The sequence below is a fragment of the Pan paniscus genome, chromosome 9 (assembly GCF_029289425.2).
Source record: "Pan paniscus chromosome 9, NHGRI_mPanPan1-v2.0_pri, whole genome shotgun sequence".
Classification (NCBI taxonomy): Eukaryota; Metazoa; Chordata; class Mammalia; order Primates; family Hominidae; genus Pan; species Pan paniscus.
Window position 1 is genome coordinate 74,343,760 of NC_073258.2, and position 20,731 is coordinate 74,364,490.

At 47.7% G+C, this 20,731-nt stretch overlaps 1 protein-coding gene across 5 annotated transcripts in view; it reads right to left on the minus strand.

Annotated features, from left to right (window-relative positions):
- Nucleotides 1–2,400: 2,400 nt before the first annotated feature.
- FAM168A (family with sequence similarity 168 member A) overlaps nucleotides 2,401–20,731 on the minus strand; it is a 197,004-nt gene continuing 178,673 nt past the window's right edge. For all 5 annotated transcript variants that reach the window (XM_008968606.4, XM_055093766.2, XM_055093764.2 and 2 more), the window contains 4 exons: nucleotides 12,996–13,138; nucleotides 11,091–11,265; nucleotides 9,119–9,249; nucleotides 2,401–8,350 (listed from right to left, as the gene is read on the minus strand). In XM_008968606.4, coding sequence (XP_008966854.1) covers nucleotides 9,137–9,249; nucleotides 11,091–11,265; nucleotides 12,996–13,138 — 431 coding nt within the window. In that variant the 3' untranslated portion in view covers nucleotides 2,401–8,350; nucleotides 9,119–9,136. The remainder of the gene's footprint in view (nucleotides 8,351–9,118; nucleotides 9,250–11,090; nucleotides 11,266–12,995; nucleotides 13,139–20,731) is intronic.

Below are 20,731 nucleotides of genomic sequence, written 5' to 3' on the forward strand. Positions count from 1 at the left end.
CCAAGCTGGGGGCCTCCTCCTACCCTGGGCAGATGTGCTTTGGGATTTGACTCTCCTTGGGTACCTAGGGCACAGGTGTCTCTCTCCAGGGCTTTTCAGGTGGGCAGTAAGGGGAGGGACACCTCTGAAGATCCAGGAGATGTTTCACCTGCACCAGAAGAGGAGAAGGAAACAGAGGCTGGACATCAGGAGGGATGTTCTGGAGCAGAAAAAGATGCCAAAGTGTAGGACAGGGTGTCCATTGTAGGGGACTAGCAGGCATCACCAGTGTACCCAAATAAGTATTTCCGGCAGCTGCCAGAGTGTGTTTGGAGTCCCTATTTGCCAGCTGCTCAGCTGCATCTCAGGGTCTGGCCTCTCCACCTTGACTGGCCCTCAGCCTCCTTCCCCAGGGGAAGGCTGGGCTCTGGGGTCTAGATGCCCTCTCCGCAGCCTGCCCGTCTCGCCTGGGCAGAGGTACATACACATGCAAGCCAGGGGGCACCAAGGCTGAGTGCAGGCTTCCAGGCCAGGGCTGAGCGCCCCCTCACAGTAAGCACTGTGCTCTCCTCCAGACTCCCCCTCCCCAATTTTGCTTGCTGAAAGGTGTGGCCCTGGCCTGTTTCTTCACCTGTCCCTTGGGGTATTGAGGCTAGCTTGCAAGAGTGGGATGAAGAGCTGAGGGCTCAAGTAGGAGGAGTGTGTCTGATGCCCTTGGTCTTCAGGGTCCTTACCCTCACCTGGAAGCTTTTCTGGCTTGCTCCATCTAAATCCCTGAAGCTTTGTCAGCGCTTGAGTTCAAGAGGCCCACGCGGAGGTGGGAGCTGGAGGACAGGGTGGGGTTCTGGGCTGACCACTGAGGGAAGAGTTCTGAGCTTGACCTCTGTGCTCCACCCCTCTTCCCTATGGGCCAGAATGGTAGGGGCTGGGACCCAAGTCTCCACCTCCCCTCCTGCTCCTGGCCCTCAGCTCTGCCACTGTGACCTGGAGCTGAGCCTCCCTCTGGGAGAAAATCCCTTCCTGCACCGGAGAAACTGACTATGGTGACTCAGCCCCAACAATGCCTGTGGCCAGAGGTGCCCCCTCGGACACTGGTGGTGGGTTTCATATTGGATCAAGGACAGGAAGGGAGGCTGGGTGGAGGCACAGGGTGAGATTTGGTGAGAGGCATTAGAGAGTAAGGAGGCCTAAGTTTTCATTTCAGCTGCAGTGTGAGCCAAGCTACTTGGCCTCTTTTGGCCTGTTTCCTCTCCAGGTGAGGAGGCTGAGTTCTTGGAGGTATAGCTATGGGGATGTGGAGCATGAACTGTAGGGGCCCGGCCCTGGGAAGGAATGGTGGACAGATAACCCAGTAAGAGAAGCCTGGGCCTGGGCTAGGGCAGTGGCTTCACCCAGAGGGGAGATAAGAGATTCAGATGTTTAAGATGTTTAGGAGGCAAAACTGATAGCACTTGATGGGACTGCTTTGGATGAAGGCGCCAGAGCCTCCCTCAGCTGTCCTTTTTCTGTAACCACAAACCACCAAGTGCCCCTTGGTTTCCCATCTGACAAATCCATCTTTTAAGAAAGCTCAGGGCGCTGGGTTCAGTGGCTCACACTTGTAATCCCAGCACTTTGGGATGCTGAAGCAGGCAGATCGCTTGAGCCCGAGTTCAAGACCAGCTTGGGCAACATGGTGAAAGCCCGCCTCTACAAAAAAATACAAAAATTAGCTGGGAGTGGTGGTGTGCGCCTGTAGTCCCAGCTACTCAGGAGGCTGAGGTGGGAGGATCACTTGAGCCCAGGAGGTGGAGGTTGCAGTGAGCTGAGATTGCGCCACTGCACTCCAGCTGGGTGAGAGACTGTCTCAAAAACAAAAACAAATAAAAACAAAACAAAAAAACTCGGGCCTTGCTTGCTCTGAGATGGGCAGAACATGGGGCTTGGTGCGTGGGCTATGGAGCCAGAACAAGTGCCAAATGTGAGTTCCAACTCTGCCCCTCACCAGCTCTGTACCCTCGGCCAAGGTACTTACCCTCCTCAGCTTCCCCATCTAAGATGGTGCTAACAACAGGGCTCACCTCACGTGTGCTGTGAGGACCGAATGCCTTAACAAACATGAGCAGCAGGCACCAGCCACACAATAGATGTCAGCTTTATTGCGCGGATGGCTCAATGGATTTCAACTCTGAATGGCCTCACTGTGCTCCCACATCACACACTTAGGGTGGGTGCTGAAGTTGCCACTTACAGCTCCCCAGCAGCTGTGAGACCCTTAGGGCAGACCCCTGTCAGATCAGCTGTAAGATGCACCATAGGTTTTTCTTGACTACTGAGAACAAATTTAGCATCAACTGGGGGAGAAGCCCAAGGGACTCACTGGCCCAGGACAGTCCTCTGTGCCTCCCTCCCCAAGAACCACTCAGTCTAGTCACCTAAGACTTTTTTTGGGGGGGGAATTTTTTTTTTTAATAGTTATTGAGTGTTCTACAGCTTACAGTAAATACCATAGTTACAAATTCTTGGCTTCAATCTTTCAGAGTGATCACTGTCTGATCTTCAAAACAAAACAAAAACCCAAAAGAATCCAAAACAACAAAACAAAACCAGATTTACACTTCATACACACAAGCGAGGCCATGGGGCTTTCCAATCTTTACACTCCGGACTGTGTTTTGAAAACACCTATAAATTCTTTGATCAAACTAGTTGGAAGACACTGGTCAAAGGTTTATTATTATTATTATTATTATTATTATTATTTTAAATTTTATTTCTTTTTAAAATGTGAGTTCCAATAAAATTTAAAAATTAGATTCCAACCTGTAGATTAAAATGAATTAAAAAATACAAAATCATATACAACGCTCTCTTCACAGGGATGTTACATGCCATGAGAACAGGTTTCTCTGTCATGTGATATGAAACAGGGAAGCAGATGCCTTTAAGTCAGGATGGGGACAGGCCCTTGGGCCTTTCAAGATTATTACAGACAACTCCAAGTAGCTAGAGGCCTGGCCTTACCTCCCCTGGGTAAGGAGGAGCTTGAGTCACACCATAGATCCAGACTATCTGGCTGACCCGAGGAGAAGGTCTCTGGGACAGTCTCCTCTCTTTCCCTGACTCTCTTAGGCCTGAGGAGAAAGGCTGGGGTCTGGAGATGCTGGTCTTGCTGGGGTCAGGCCCAAAGCTGATCTCACCCATTTGATTCCTATGGGCCGGTACTTTGCAAAGCTGTTACATCTGTTCTCCTTAGGAAGGAAAATCCCCCCGCTATCAGTGGCTGGAATGGGTAGAGGACCTCTACCACAGCAAGGATATCCAGGGACTATCCATGTGGCCATAGGGAAGCAAGTGCTGTTTTGTCCATTTCTAGCTTTGTGGCAGCCAGTCCCAACTCCTGTGTGCCTCGGTTGGCCTTTGGGTTGGACTCAACAGCATGCACCACAGAAGATATCCACTGGAGAAACTGAGGGACTGGGACCCAAGTCTGGCTTAGGCAGGGCTGGCCATGGAATGTTGAAGCTGGCCTGCCAGGAATTTTGAAGGCTGGGCCCTGGAACCATATAATGCCTAATTTCAGAAACAAGGAGTTTTCTAGGAAAGGGGCAGATAAGTAAAGGACAAACCCTGCAGCCCACTTGGCATGCCTGCCTGCGCGCTCAGAGGCTCCGGTGTGGAATCCCATCAGTTAGTCTGGCGTGTTTCTTCAGCTCTGCGGGTGGGTCCCAACTGGCCCACTCTACTACTGCCCCTCTCTGGATTCCCAAGCTTGGCAAGCAGCGGGGGCTGCACAGCCAGTAGTGATGTGGGAGAATACAGGATAGAAAAGCAGACTTCCACGTATTTTCACTTCACTGCAATTGAGGAGGAATTCTGATACAGATGGTGATATATAAGACAAAGTTCACAGGGCCCAGAATGGGGCCCGCCCCCTCTGGGCACAGAACAAAGCTGAGGAATTTGATATGGAAGCTCTGAGCCTCGCTTAGTCAGTGCCTCGCTGGGAACCTGGATGAGTCCTATCTGTATGAGCCAAAACTTGGTGACCAAGGGGCCTGTCCTTTTATACTTCATGTGATTCCTTTCTGAAGGCCATCAGAACAAAGCAAGCCCTCCAAAGAAGGACCCCCAGATCTCTGGGAATGGGGTACCTCAAACTTGGAACAATTTGGGTGGCCAGGGGTAAGGATGCTCAGAGTCTGGTTCTGGTCCTCACCCATGGGAAAAGCAAGCCCAGGGACTTCAGTCTGTATGCTTTTGTACCAACTCACTGGATCTGGACAGTGGGCAGGCTCTCAGGGGTTAGGAAGCCAGGTGTGCAGGCTTACCAAGGACATGGGTCTCCCAATAGAAAGATGCCTCGTGCTGTCCTTGAACATGTCTTCGGTCCTGGGCATTGTGACCCCAAAGTGTTCTGTCCAAGTGAGGCCTTTAGTTGCAAATTCTCATCCTCCTTGTGCTGCCAGTTAGATGTGCCTCTGGGTCCCTCCCCAGGGCTCATTACAGGTCCTGGCCCAAAGCAGTTCATACAAATCTGCTCAGCTCAGAGACTGGGCTTCCCAGCTCTATAAAGTACAGTTAGCCTCTCCCTCCATGCTTGCCAAGAGACCCAGCAGGTGGCAGCAGAAAGAGCAGAGGATTTGAAGAATCACTTCCAAGCTGTGTGACCTTTTAGCAAGTCTCAAGCCTCCTGAGCCTTAGTTTTTTCATCTATAAAATGGAGGACTTTGGCAACCAATGTCAAAGTACTTTGCATACCAAAAACGCTCTGGACAGGTGTGTGTGTCTCTGCTAAATATTCAGGAAAGAGGATATACATTTTAGGGTCATTGCCAGGTAAGAAAGAACAGCAACTGTCCTATCTCATGAGGAAGAAATTAAATATGCATTTTTTTCAAAACATGGCAAACCATTATGTTTCAGGCTTTCATTATTTGCAGGCAATCCAGCTCCCAGACTCAAACTTCTTGACCCCAGGCCAGTGAGGAGAGGGGGTCAGGTAGAAGTAGAAGAATTCAAAAGGGTTGGCTGGTAACTGGAGCCATCTGTACCCCTGATCCTGGCCATAGGTGTTGCACTTGGGGAGAGGCAGTGGCATGAGGAGGAGAGAGGGGTTTGCATCCTGGGGCCAGTGCTGTAGCTCACTGTCAGGCGGCTACATCACTTGTCCTCTCTTGCTTGCCTGCCTTCAATGAGACGGCCCTTCCAGCTCTGACTTTTTGTCTAGCTTGACCACCGTGCCATCTAGAATCTTTGGAGGTATCTACCTATGGTACCTCCCACTAGATCTCTGTGACCTTACCAGTAACTGTGCCCATCCTACCGGAGGCACATGACTGTCCCCGCTCTCCTGGGCTCAGTCCTTTTGCAGTGACTCCCCAAGCTTGGCTAGGCTTGTGGATCTCCATCACAGCAAGAGGCTGAGGCCGGCTGAACTGGGGCTCATACTGAAAAAGGGGTGCTGGACCTGGGCTCTTCCAGACCACAGCCTTTCAGTGCCTTATTTTCACCTTGGGGCCCCCCTTTGCTCTTGAATTACATAGTAGGCGCTAAGATAGGGCACAGAGCACAGATGCTTCAGTACGTGAGCCTGTGTGGGGATCAGATGGAGGGGAACGAGACAGCAGACAGCCTGGGATTCGAGTGGCTCTGTCACTTATTAGCAAGTCACTTGACTTTTCCAAGCCTTGATTTCCTTATGGATCAAATAGGAGAAATAACCTCTATTTCATCGGGTTAAACCAGGTAATTTATGTTCAACTGTTCTGTGAACTGTGAGGTCCAGCTGTTAGTTTTACTTACTGGTGTTGAAAGAACAAAAGTTACAAGGTCATTCCTAGGTCTCCTCTTCTTCCTTTCTCCTCTCTGTGGTTCCACCCCAGCCCACATGGAGGCAGCAGGGTTCTGGGAAGCCTGGCGGATACCAGCATGCTGCTCACTGTGGGCCTATTCCCTTCCATAACCTGCTTCCTCATTTGTCAATTGACTGTAATAACTCTAACCCTGTCCCTCTCAGGGCGAGTACATGAAAGGCTGTGAAGTGCTTTGACCTCTGTGATGCACCTGACAAATCCAAAGGTTTCTATTATTATTATCATTATTATTATTTTGGCATTTTTCAAACACGTATGACATAATCTAGAACAACCTTCACCCACCTTTACAAAACCAAAGAGGGTGGGAGGAGGTATTTGCAAAAAGTGAATTAACACTGGAAAACTTTCTATTGTTTTAAAGTGAAACCTCATCAGCACCCAGAACAGATAATTTAGAACAGCTGAATTTTTTCTTACTGGTCCTAAAGTTCCTTGGAAGCCCAGGAAGGTGGGCCCCCAAACTCCTGGCTCTAGGCCAAGGATGCTGATGGGCTTTACCCTCCTGGGAATGGCTAGACAGCTTCTGAGCTCCTTCCAACCCAAGGGTTTCCTGATTTTTCCCTCCCTTAGGGAGACATGGGAGGTTGGGGTAAGGATATGTCCAAGTTTGCATGAATTTAAAATGAAAGCAGTTTTTTAAAGTCCCAAATGTTGTCAATGATCCCATTTTTTACAATAAAATGTTCGTGCCCCACCCCCAGAGGGGCTGCTGGCCCAGCCAAGCGCTGGGTGCCGGAGGCTGCTGCTGGGCAATCCAGGCTCCTGGCTGAGACTAGCAGGGACCTCCTCGTCCCAGGGGTCCCTCTTCTCCCAGATGAGCCTGTCTCCTGGGCCTCATCCTCATTCTCCTCTCCTGATGACTCCCACTGTCTTCCTCCTCTTCCTCTCCTCTTGGGATGAGGGGCTACTGTCCTAAAAGCATGGCCTCTCCTTTTCGGCCAGTCCACCTGCTCCTTCTCCTGGAGGTGGAGTCAGGTACAGGACGGAAGTTCCAGATGTCTTCACAGAATTTCCAAATGCTATTTCTTCATTTGCAATTTCTGTTCCTGCCATCCGCCCCCATGTAGCCTCTGCCCAGTCTTCAACCCCCGCCTTTGGAGTCCGTGGAGGAAAAGAGCAGAAACAGGAGCCCAGAGACCATTCCAGACTCACCAGGTATGGGCGCTGCCGACTTAATTTTTACAAAACCAAGCCAATCCGTCCCTAGGTAAATTTTTGTAAGCAAGGTGCCCACTAGGTAGGAAGGCTGCATTTAATGCTAATTTACTGTAAGGTCTAGGGAAGTCCTTTCCGCTTCTCTGGGCCACAGTTTCCTCATCTGCCAAATAGGGAAATGGATGAGATGATTGCTAAGGTCCCTTCAGTTCCATGAGACTATGAAATGTTTATTGCTATTGCTTTTCCTTCACTATCCTCACCTTCAGAGCTGCCAGCACCCACCTGGAATGTGGTTCCTTCACTTGGGCCATGAATGGCACAGGTAACCAAGAGCTTGGCCTGCCTGCAAGCTCTATGGTCAGACAGGTGAGTCCTGGCACTGGGAAGGGCAAAAGAAAAGGGAGAGAAATGCCCTAGGTTCCCACTCCAGTCAGGAGGAAGCTCCTCATCAGAGTGGGTCCATGACAGCTCAGAGGCTGAAGTCTGGATGACACAGGGCATCTGGCCTTCCAAGGCCTCGGGATGCTGGGATCCTACCACCCTGCAGCAGCTTGGCAGGTCTAAGGACAAAATCACCTTTTAAGGAAGTGCCAGGTCAGTTAACATCACTGTGCAAATCAGAAGGTCCAGGGCCAGATGCTTTGGCCAGAGACCTTTCAAACCAAAGCCATGAGGCAACCACCGCTCCTCCCTTCTTCCCTCTCCTTCCCCACAATGCCCTCCCTCCCCCCACCCTCCCCCAAATTCTAAAGACTTTTCCCCAGGTTCTCAGCCTGGGGTATTAAGCTGCTAATAACACGCCTACATACTCAGGTGGTTTTGTTCTTGGTCTGTTGCAATGGTTCTCAGGAGACATTTCATTTGTGTCTGGGACATGGGAATGTCCTGAACTAATCTTGCTTAAGAAAAAACAACCAGAACACTCCCCTAGAGATGTAGCCTGCTCAACAGCTCTGAGTTCCTACCCTGGACCACATCTGTTTATGCTCTTCAAATGGAATCCAGCCTTCAGATGAACCACTGCAATAAACCCTACTCTCTGCTTGCCTCTAGACTGGGATCCCCAGGGACAGGACACTTAGGGAAGAGCAGAGAGGACATGGCCTGGTCAGGTAGGAGGAAGGGGGTAGAGCTGGAAGGGCAGGGGCTAAGAGGGGGACAGTCGGGGAGAGGCAGGAGATTAGAAAAAGCAGCTTTTACAAAAACCAAAAATAAAAATCAAAACCATTAAAGATGCATAAAGTGACCCTTGCACTTCCGTTGTCTCTTCTTGCAAATAGAGGTGGTGCTGCTAGGGAACTGCTCCAGCACCGGTGTAAGACTTGAGTAGTTGCATACAATGTGTGACTCCAGATCTGCGGAGGGAAAGGGGAAAGAAACAGTGTCAGTGATATTCAGGAGTCTTCTCCCCTCAACTCGGGAGCCCGCTGTGCCTTCCTAGTGAAGCTGCCTGCCTCCCACCTGTGGAAGTTGTTGTGCTCTGGTGCCAAGAGCCCTGGAGGAGATGGGGGAGGCCAGATGATGTGGTGGGCCAGAGAATTTCAAAGTGACATCCCTGGAGCCCTATGGTTCACTGTCACTGCCTCAGGAGCTGCTGAGGGGACCAAGGAAGCCAGAGGTCTGGGTCAGCCCAAAGCCTCCAAATAGCTCCAACCAAAGCTCTTAACATATGATCTGGGCAAGAGTTCATTTGAAGAATGGGGCCCATAGTTAAAAGAAGTCCGAAGACCATAAGGTAAATGGCACAGAATTTAGTACTAGAGAACTGAAGTTTAAGCCCTAGCTTAATTTTTACTGGCTAAGTGATATTTAACTACATATTTATCTGTAAAATAGAGCTAATGATCCTTATTTCACAGAGCAACTATAAGGATTATGAGATAACATAAGCAAAGGGATAGCTATTATTATTTCTGTTATTATTTAGATTTCAACAAGCAGTCAACAGAAGTGATAGCTATTATTAAGAGTGATATTATGGACCTTGGAGCAGGAAAGCAACTGATAACTTGACAGCTGTTACCTGCCCTAGCTGACACCTGTGCTCCAGACCCAAACCAGGGACTTTGAGGCAGTTCCTGTATGTATCCCCCTCCCACTTCTCTCACCCTGGCCACACTCACTTGGATGGGCTGCAGGCTTTACCAGTGTGGGGGCACGTAGCTGTACGCAGGGGTTCCTTGGGCCCTATATGTTGGCATGGAGACAGGGTGTGCCCCAATCGCTGTGTGCTGGGGTGTAGTCAGCAGGGTACCTGAGCAGAGAGAGAAGAGTAACCTGACGAGGCTGCACCAGACACAGGAATGAAGAGGATGAAGCTACAGTCTTTCACATGGCTGCTCCCTCTGCCCAAATCCCCCATCTCCCTCGCCTTCCTGATGACCTGTTTTCTGCCCTTCTCCACCTCACCAGGCTTCACCTCCTTAGGGGAATCTTTTCTGATGCTTGAGGACAGAATCAATGACTATTCTAAGTCCTCCTTTTCCTTTTTTCTTTGAGACAGAGTCTCGCTCTGTCGCCCAGGCTGGAGTGCAATGGCGCGATCTCAGCTCACTGCAGCCTCTGCCTCCTGAGTTCAAGCGATTCTCCCGCGTCAGCCTCCTGGGCAGCTGGGATTACAGGTGCCCATCACCACGCTTGGCTGATTTTTTATTTTTACTAGAGATGGGGTTTCACCATGTTGGCCAGGCTGGTCTCGAACTCCTGACCTCAAGTGATCCGCCCACCTCGGCCTCCCAAAATGCTGGGATTACAGGCATGAGGCACCATGCCCGGCCTTCCTTTTACTTTTCTTTGTACGCTTCTCTTATTGCACAATCATACTGAGTAGTAATTGTGATGTCTGTGGCTGTGTTTCCCACACTAACCTGGGTGTTCCTTAAGGACAGTGTTCTGATCTGATCTATTGATATTGGGTTCCCAGGACCTGAACAAGGCTGGCACTGAGTAGATATCCAACAGTTTGCCAACTTGATCTGAGGAGTAAGAGGCCTCAACCATACCCTTACGTTAGGGACAGAATAAAATCCAAATGCTCATTCTACCCCTTGTACTTTCTTACCTCAGATGGTATCCTAGCTGGTTCTTTAAAAGTTGGGTCTCTAGGCTAGGCATAATGGCTTATATCTGTTACCCCAGTATTTGGGAGTCTGAGGTGGGTGGATCCCTTGAGCCCAAGAGTTCAAGACCAGCTTGTGCAACATGGTGAAACCCTGCCTCCACAAAAAAACATAAAAATTAGCTGGGTGTAGTGGCGCATGCCTGTGGTCCCAGCTACTTGGGAGGCTGAGGTGGGAAGATCACTTGAGCCCAAGCAGATCAAGACTGCAGTAGGCCAAGATCGTGCCCCACTGCACTCCAGCCTGGGTGACAAAGCAAGACCCTGTCTCAAAAAAAAAAAAAAAAAAACTAACAGTCCTTGGGGACTTCTGCTTTTGTCATCCCTCATAATTATTATAATTATTGCACAGGTCCTTAAGCTCCTGCCTAATAAAGAACATTGCCCCTGTGTCTTCTTTTTTGGCGCCCCTGCTGTTACTGGAGTGCTAGCATCATCTCTCTCCCCTAAAGTACACTGACAGCCTCCTCACTGACCTACTTGCTTCCAGATCACCCCTTCTAATCCTGTCTCCACTCTGCAGCCAGAGAATGTTTAAACCTAACCACATCCCTGCCCTGCTTGACCCCCATTGTGTGCAACAGAGGTACCACAAGGTATTCAGGACTTTCCACCATCTTATCCTTGCTAGCGATCCAGCCACCTTCCAACTCCAAGCCCCTATTTCCGAAGGGCCTTGGCTCCATTCCTCCATTCTGTGAACATGCCATGTTCATGTTCTTTCTGCACCACCCTTCCCTCTTTCACTTCTCTAGTTAGCCTGTGTTCACCCTTTAAGGCCTAGCTCGATATGTCCTTCTTGGTGAAATCTTCCTCATCCCCATAGACAGATTTAGAGGCTCCTTCCTCTGGGTTCCCAAGCCCCCTGGCACAGGATCTCTTGTGCTGTGCTGCAGCCAATTCTATGACTGTGTTCTCTGCTCCGTTTTGAGTTCCTAGAGGAAAGGGATGGACACTGATGCAGATGCTGCCCTCACCTGCTGACATTGCCATGGTGGTGCCTGCCACCATGCCCATGGCCACACCGTTGGTCCTCGGGGCGGCAACAGGTGCTGGGTAGATAGCAGAGGGAATGCTGTTGGGCTGGACGACCGTGGTGTGGTGGATGACATGAGGCTGGGCAGCATACACCGGCTGTGTGTAGTAGGCTCCCTGGGGGAAAGAGGCTGAGGTCACATAGGCATTTGGAGAGGTAGGTGGGATATGGAGAGAGCAGCACTGGCTGAAGGACACAAGGTCCGGACCCCAGCTGGGGCTCTGCTTGTCTTACTATGTGACTGTGGTCAGTGCAGTGCTGGGCTCAGCTTCTGGTCTGAAAAATAAGGCTCTAATCCTGTCCTGCCTTGCTCATAAGGCTGCTATGATGATCTAATGGGATAAGAGCTCTACTCCCTTAACCTTGGTTTTAGCATTTTAAAATGTTTTATCTTACTGCAATGAACTTTTATAAGCTGCCTAAAATTTAAAGTTAGGAATAACAATCAATCAGTTACCAAGCACGTGAACAGGGCTGGTAAACTCCAGAACACATACACAGAAGGATAATTAGTAGTAGTATCATAATGGTATAAGTGCATGTTGTAAAAAAAAAAAAGTACGTGTTGAAAAAAAATGGCGGCTGGGCACAGTGGCTCACGTCTGTAGTTCCAGCACTTTGGAGGCCAAGGCAGGCAGATCACTTGAGGTCAGGAGTTCGAGACCAGCCCGACCAGCATGGTGAAACCCCATCTCTACTAAAAATACAAAACAATGAGCCAGGCATGGTGGCGCATGCCTGTGGTCCCAGCTACCTGGGAGGCTGAGGCAGGAGAATGGCTTCAACCCGGGAGGCGGAGGTTGCAGTGAGCTGAGATCACGCCACTGCACTCCAGCCTGGGTGACAGAGCAAGACTCCGTCTCAAGAAAAAAGAAAAAAAAAAGGCATACAGGGATAGCATTTTCCAGGATGTCTTTTAACTAGCTATTTCCCTTTAGGTAAAAAGGTAAGGATGAAGAAGACAGTGGTCCAAGGTGACTCCCAATGCCTGAATCACATGGCTGCTTCCTGCTGCCACAATCCACTGGCCCACTGACTTGTAGGGGAATTAAACAGGAGCCCCTGAGATCATCTTAATTCAGAAATCTTCAAATGTTTCTACTAAATGAGATTAAAAAAAATAAAACAAGAGGCTTGAGATCAATTTAAGTTTTGTCTTCTACTCTAAAATATAGCTGTTTTTTAAACTAAAAAAGTATTCTCCTCACCACTTATATTTCCTATAGAGTCACTCCAGAAGAATGTGTCATGGGTGTGCTAGAGCCCCATATGGTCCCCTGTCTCATACCAATCCTGGAATGCATACATCTTCTAGCTGAAGGAGCCCAGAAAGGCCCATCAGGCACAGAAAGAGAGAGTAACTTGCCCAAGGTCACAGAGGATACTGGTGGCAGGGCCTGTGTACTTTCCTCCTCCCCACTCAGCTCACAGACTGAGGAAGGGTAGATGTGGGGGTTAGGGAGAAAAGACTAAGACGTTGGGGTCTCATCTTGACCAACCAATAGCTCGTGGTGTAACCTTGGACAAGTCATTCCCCTCTTTGGGTCTCAGTTTCCCCACTTGTTTAACAAAGGAGTTGAGCTAGAAAATCTCTGAGGGCCTTTGTCCTCTAACATTCTGGGCTCTGTTAATCTAAATGACTTCATGCCTACCCCCTCTAGGGGCTGAGGTGGAGTGAGGGAGTAAGCAGACTGCGGGGATATTGCTTCAGTGATACAACAAGGATGGCTAGCCAGAGCCACAAACCGTCCTCTCCTTCCCTCACTTCCTCACCCTACCCCACCACACTGCACCCAGGCTGAAGGCTCCTCTACCTGCAGAAGAGGTGGCTTTGACATGTACCTACCTGGGCATACAGATTCTGCTGGGGGTAGGCACTTCTGATTGGATACATGGCCGTCTGATAGGGGTTGGGTGATGGGGAGTAGGGGGGTGGAGCAGTATTACTCTGGGTCGGTGGGACCTTGTATGGTGTCCCCGCAGTATATCCTGTACCAAGGCAATAAGAGAGACTTCCAGTTAGTTGGCAGAAAAGCATTGCTAGAAGGCAGCAGGTCCCAGTCACGACTCCCCAGACAAAGATGGGCTGAATCCAGGCTGGAAACAGAGATGAGAACAAACAGAGAACAGGGCTCCACCCAGAGAGCCCTGGCCCCAGAGGCAGCTCCCTCAGTCCTGGTGCACAGGGCTGCATGGATGATTCTGGGCATCTTTTCTTTCTCTGGGTCTCAGGGCTCTCATCTATAAAATAAGAGGCTAGAACCACGTGGTCCCTTTTAGCTCTGACAGCCTGGGATTTGGAGCTGTCTGTGTGAAATGGGCAGGTGCACAGAGATGGAAACCCTCAACTCACTTGCTCTTTATTGCTACTCTACTTGCTTTTCTGTCTTCTCACACAGAATCCAGGGTATCTTTTTGCTGCTGTTTCTGTCTTTCTCTCTTTTGCTCTATTTCTTTTTCTCCTTATCTCTCTCTCTCTCACTCTCTTCTTGGACTTCCCTCCATCATGTTCCCTCCCCTCCCCACCAAGTTTGAAGGTGAAAACCCCATACAAAACACCATTCGGAGACCCTCATCTTCTGGGATGCTGACCATACAAAACACCATTCAGAGATCGTCATCTTCTAGGATGCTGAAAAACTTTGCTCTGCAGAGTTGGCTCCTCCTTCTCTCCTGGGCTCTAGGGGAAGGCCACCTCTGCCTGAAAATACCTGAAGTCAGGGATCACAAAGATTCACATCAACCTGGAACCTGGGCCATGTCTGTCCCTCAGCAGGATGGACAAAAGCTGGAGCTAAGAATGGGGCTGAGAAGTCAGGCCCCAAGAAGCTCACAATTGCCCATGTAAATAAACTGTGCTGCCTTTTAATCCTCCGGAAAAGAGTGACAGATCCTTTGTTCACAGAAAAAAACTTGAAACATGAGTCATTCAGGAACAACACTGTCTCCTTTTAGAATCACAAAATGGAATCGTTCTACGGAACCCAAGTGATCATCAAGGGACTCCAATCCTTGGACTTTACACAAGGGGATCCTGGGCTCAGAAAAGGCAAGTCTTTTTAATAACTTCTCCTAAAGACTCTAAACTCTTCTAAGTTGAAGGGACAGTGCCTGAGGACCTAGGCTTTGAAGCCCTGCTGGGGAGGTGCTGAGGTGGCTTCTTTCCTGTGGTTCCATCTTGGGTAGGTCTAGCAGACCTCACTGAACCTCTCTGGGCTTCAGCTCTTTCATCTATGAGATGCTCACCAAGGACCCTTTCAGCTCCGAGGTGCTGTTTCTATCATATAATAAGGGACTAGGGGCAGAGTGGAGGGAGTGCTTTATTGGAAGAGAAGACATCTAGTCTTCAGTCCTGGCTTTCCCCCTAATTTTTCATGACAATTGTCAAGTCTTTGGGCCTTAGTTTCTTATTTTGTAAAATCAGGTGGCTAAGAATGAAGATCTCTTCCTAAACAAAAATTCCATGGTTCTAAAGATCCTGGGTCTCTTCTACCTTAACCCCAAGTAAAAGCAAACTACCACATGGTCACAAATCTCTCTCAGTCCACATCACACCTCTTTGGCTTGGCACCCCCCTGCCCCTGATGACTCAGGAGGATAGGAGAGCTGCTGCACAGCTGCCACAAAAGTCAGCCTGTTCCCTGGATTCACGTCATTTATTTTTTCACCTGCAGATCCATAGTTTTTTCCACAGTTTTGTGATCAAATATGCTTGGGAAATAAGTAGCAATGAGGATAGAATGGAAAGTACATATGAAAGAGAGGGAAGCATGTTAAAGAGAAGTAGAAACTGGAAGTGCGACTATGAACTGAGTGAGAAGTCTAGAGCAGATTTCTCAAAGTTTCTAAATTATGGAGCTAATGATGAAATGTGGTCATAGGAGGAAAAGCAGATACTGTGGGGGAAGACAGGGAGTCTAGCTTTGCAGATGTCTAGAAGGAACCATCTGATGTGTACAGAGACACAATTTACTTATCTATAAAATAAAGGGGTTTTATATATAAACCAGAGATAGACATTTCCCAAATGTGGACAACGTACTATAGATCCCAAGGGATCTTAATAGTTGTTTTTGCCAAAGAAAAGGAAACAAAAGAGTTCTATAGTCCCATATGTAAAATAGAGATAAACAGTTAAGATTTTGTTTTTATTCCACGACCCTGAGAAGTTTTTAAAACAATAGGGTGGGCTGGATGTGATGGCTCTCACCTATAATCCCAGCACTTTGGGAGGCCAAGGCAGGAGAAGCACTTGAGACCAGGAGTTTAACACCAGCCTGGGTAACATAGACAGACTACATCTCTAAAAAAAGAAAAAAACTTAGCCAGGCATGGTGGCTGGTGTAGTCCCCAGCTACTTGGGAGGCTGAGGCATGAGGATGGCTTGAGCCCAGGAGTCTAAGGCTGTTGTGAGCCATGATCACAACACTGTACTTCAGCCTGGGTGACAGAGCAGGACCCTGTCTCTTAAAGAAGGTGGGGAGGTGAACTGTGAATCTCTAAGATGGGAGTATGTACAAGACTGCATTTTCCAAATTAATTTTACCACAGAATCTTTTATTCATACTATAAACATTTAAAACAATTAAATTTCAGCCATGTTTTTTGTAATTGAAGCTAGCTTTGGCAAACAAAGTTATATTGTAACACATCCACATCCATTCATTTACATATTGACTAAGGCTACTTTCCTGCTACAATGGTAGTCACTGACAGAGAGCATATGGCCTTTTTAAAAGCCTAAATATTTGGCCCTTTACAGGAATGTTTGCTGACCCCTAATTTAAAGGAATCAAGGTGTAGAGAAACCTAGCAGAGCTGAAAGCATCCCTTTTCTATGCAGGAGAGTAGGACACCCCTGAATCAGAAGGTGCCTGTTTCTGAAAGCTCTGTAGCACAGAGCCATGGTTATGAGCAGTCTGGAGACAGACTGACTGCCTGGGTCCAAACCCCCAGCTCTGAGACTTAATAGCTATAGGATACATCAGTCTCGTGTGTGATATGGGAACAGTAATGGTACCTACTTCATTGTGATAAATACATTAACTGTTAAGTAAAAAGCACTTAGAACAGTACCTGACATATTAGAAGCACTTTATAAAGATCAGCTATTATTATTTTCTCTCTCACTTTATAGAGACAGTAAGCTTCTGTCCTAAGGGTATGCAGGCAGAGCCTGGTCTGAGAGACTAAAGCTAAACTATGACTACTATGGTCTGTCCCAGCTTGGAACACAGACTCCAGGATTCTAAGATTCTAAAATGTTATGGCTTAAAATGCCATGATTTTATGATTCTTTAAAGTTAACAGGCCAACGATGCTGATGACTTTCCTTTATGCTCCTGGAGAATGTGCTCTGGAATTTTTCTCTTCCCTGGGGAAGCTGGATTACCCACTGTATGCCACAAGGACAGCCATATTACAAAGTGGTGAGACTATCCCTCTGAGGAAAATCAAAAAGCTCCAAGAGACTGCAGTAGAATTTGGTTCCCACATCTAAGAATAACCTTGTCTGAGAATGTTTCCCTTTCTTTATGTTATGAAATGAGACACACACATACTCAGAATACAAATCAGTAGCCAAAACACCCTTGGCAGCCAAAGAGATGATGCTGCAGAAGAAGGCCTTGCTTGTTTGTCCAGACAGTCTGAGATAGGAGAAGCAGAACTGCAGAGCTAGAAGACTCAGAGATCATTAAGACCAACGTAAACATTTCACAGATGAGATAATGAGTAGTTGCTGAAAGAGAGAGCTGTTTGTGGGGATCTAAGACTCAGTGCTACTTCCTCTAACCACAGTGGTTCTCAAGGTTACCATTTGTCAGGAGGATCTTCATGAGGCTGGAGAAACTGCCTGGGGGCCCTCATCCTAGGTTCTGTCAGTAAGTCAGGTCAATTCCTCTCAGGGAATATCCTCATTTGGACTAGACAGTATCAGAGAACTTCTCTAGTGCTGACATTCTAGGTATCTGAGTATTTCAGAAGACTTTCATGAGGAAATCATTTCAGAGGACTTTCTACAATTTACTAGTGGTCCTGTCAATACTCTTGAGGAACACTGAAAATTCCCCTGGAGCTATAGCCTGAGCTTGGGTAACACAAAAATCAGGGTTTATTACTTTACGCATCTAAGTAAAAGAAGCTGTTGGGCTTGTTGCAAAAAAGTCTCATAGATTTTGCCCAAATGAACTTAGACTCAGTTCACTCACTGGAGGCCTGGCTATCCTGAAAGGAATTCTAAGTCTGAAGGTCACAGAATTAAGACTTTGGAATGTTGTGCCTGAAGGACATTAGAGGTTTATATTCAACCTCCTCCTTTTCCGAGAAAGAACCTGGAACCCAGAAGGACAGATTTTCCCCAAATTGTACAGCACATCAGTACACAGCTAGGCCCAAAGTTCAGGGCTCACCCTGCCCTAGGCAGAGCTCTTGCTGAGTTAAAGTCTCTGTAGTCCAATCTTGGGCATTTAATATACTGGCCTTTGTTGTCCCCATTTCACTAAAGGCAATATCATGAAAGAAAAAAGGAATTAGATCACTCGAAGTCCCAGCTCTGCCTTATAAAAGAGGCTTTGTTTATGATGTCCTATTCTTTCTCTTAGGTTCCTAACCATGATTTTAGAATCAAATGGGATAATAAAAAGAGTATGTACATTAACAAGATAAAACCTTTTCAGCCCTTTCTGCAATCCTTTTTCACTGTCATAAATCTTTTTCAGTTGTAGAAGCCCTACCACCTTCAAAGGCATTGATCCTTGCATCACGGATGCCTTTTAGACTAATTGGTTTATTGATCATCAGATTTATATGTCTGGACAAAATAAAGCTCTATGTCTGAATCTTGCTTTGACCCCTAAGACTCCTTGTTGGTAGCCAAGTAAGACAGTGATGAATAAGTAGGAGACCTAATTACAAACAGGCTTAGCAAGTATCAGTGAAATTGAACTGAATTTGTCAAAGTGCCCTGAATTTTCTGTGGTACTAGAAGCCACAAAATCTGAATGCTGGGAGGAATCTTTTTGAGTATGGGAGGGCCAGTCAACCCCAACTGCATTAAAAAATGGCACAGGTTTATACATTACTTGCTTGAAACAGAGGTAGGCCAGGCATGGTAGCTGGTGGGCAGACAGCTTGAGCCCAGGAGTTCGAGACCAGCCTAGGCAATGTGGGAAAACCCCATCTCTACAAAAAATTAAAAAAATTAGCTGGGCATGGTTTTGCATGCCTGTGGTCCCAGCTACATGGGAGGCTGCGGAGGGAGGATTGCTTGAGCCTAGGAGCTTGAGACTGCAGTGTGATGTGATTGTGCCACTGGACTCCAGCCTGAGTGACAGAGCAAGACCTTGTCTCAAAAAAAAGGTGGGGGTGGGTACATTTTGGTCTTTTTCAGGGACTGTGATAGCCTGTCTGGGAGGGAACAGTGGGATGTGGCTGCTGGACACTTAATGGGATTTCAGGAAGATTTCAACATAGTAGAAGGCAAGGCCTTCTGTTACTCAGACTTCCTGTGGAAAGGGTTGCCTCTGAAGGGAATGAGTACTCCATTTTTGGAGATGGTTTGTTGGCCAGCTAAGGGCAGCTAGAGAGGTGGTCCCTGTTGGGGTGGAAGACGCTGAGTACACATCATCTTGCTGAGAGATAAGGAGTCTAATTGCAAGAAAGAACCTTGGAGATGATTTAGTTCAGTTCCCTCATTTTGCAGTTTGAAAAATCAAGGTCCAATGCATGGACATCAATTATCCAAGGTTACACAGAACCCAGTCTAGAATTCAATGCAGCTTCCACTCCAGGCTGCTTTCTGCTACACTACAGTAGGTGTGCCTATACTAGGTGTGCCTATATGCGTCTATATCCAGATGTTTAGATGTAAGAGAGAATATGTATATCCCTATTTTTATATATATATAATCTTACGTATGTTCATTCATTCTACCTGAGGTATCTGGAGAAACTCCTTATGGCTGACATACCTCTCTCTTTTTTTTTTTTTGAGACGGAGTCTCGCTCTGTTGCCCAGGCTGTAGTGCAATGGCGCAATCTTGGCTCACTGCAAGCTCCGTCTTCTGGGTTCACACCATTCTCCTGCCTCAGCCTCCTGAGTAGCTGGGACTACAGGCACCTGCCACCATGCCTGGCTAATTTTTTGTATTTTTAGTAGAGATGGGGTTTCACCATGTTGGCCAGGATGGTCTCGATCTTCTGACCTCGTGATCCGCCCACCTCGGCCTCCCAAAGTGTTGGGATTACAGGCGTGAGCCACCGCGCCTGGCCTGACATACCTCTCTTAAAGAGTAAAATCAATCTCATGAGAAAAGTCAGTAATTGAATCTTAACCTGGGTGATACCTTTTTCTGGCTGTGCTGCTTACTAGCTGGGTGGCGTTGGACCTATTACCTTTCTAGGCCTCATCGTTCAAACTGGGATGAAAATCCACCTAAATAACTTAGTAGACTGAGTGTAATGTAGATTAAATGAAAGGGTGATTATGAGACTATATTTTACAAAAGGTGAGTTACGTTGTATAAACATAAACTGATGTTGACATCTAGGGGCAATGAAAACTTGAGAAAATGACATTGGATGTTGATATGGTTTAGATGTTTGTTTCCTCCAAATGTCATGCTGAAATGTAACCTCCAGTGTTGGAAATGGGGCCTGCTGGGAGGTACTGGATCATAGAGGTAGATCCCTCATGATGGCTTAGCACCATCCCCTTGCTGATGAGTGAGCTCTGATTATTTAGAGTGTGGCACCTTCCCAGCCCCTTGCTCCCTCTCTCACCATGTGGTATGCTGGCTTCCTCTTTTGCCTTCCGCCATGACTGTAAGCTTCCTGAGGCCCTCACCAGAAGCTAAGCAGGGGTTGGTACCATGCTTGTGCAGCCTGCAGAACCGTAAGCCAATTAAACCTCTTTTCTTTATGAATTACCCAGCCTCAGGTATTTCTTTATAACAACACAAGAACAGACTAACACAGATGTTTTAAAGAAAAGAAAAAAATACGATGAATTCTTCTAGTCTACTTACTTAGTAGATTAATAATTTGTGGAACCACACACTATCAGGCCTTGCCTGGAATATCCCTTTGAGGGCTTATCCAGCCCTCACAACTTAAGAGAGAAGTTCTCACCACATCCAAAGTCAGTCATTCCTCTATTGAACAGCTCCAACAAGACACAAAGTTCTCCCTTATATGGAGTCAAAATGCCACTCACTCAGTAATTTCATTTTTTTTTTTTTTTGAGACGGAGTCTTGTTCTGTCGCCCAGGCTGGAGTGCAGTGGCGTGATCTTGGCTCACTGCAAGCTCCGCCTCGCGGGTTCATGCCATTCTCCTGCCTCAGCCTCCTGAGTAGCTGGGACTACAGGCACCCACCACCATGCCCGGCTAATTTTTTTTGTATTTTTAGTGGAGACAGGGTTTCACCGTGTTAGCCAGGATGGTCTCAATCTCCTGACCTCGTGATCCGCCCGCCTTGGCCTCCCAAAGTGCTGGGATTACAGGCATGAGCCACCGCGCCCGGATGCCACTCAGCAATTTCTAAACATTGGTCCTCATTTCCCCAGTGGAACCACTTTGTGTT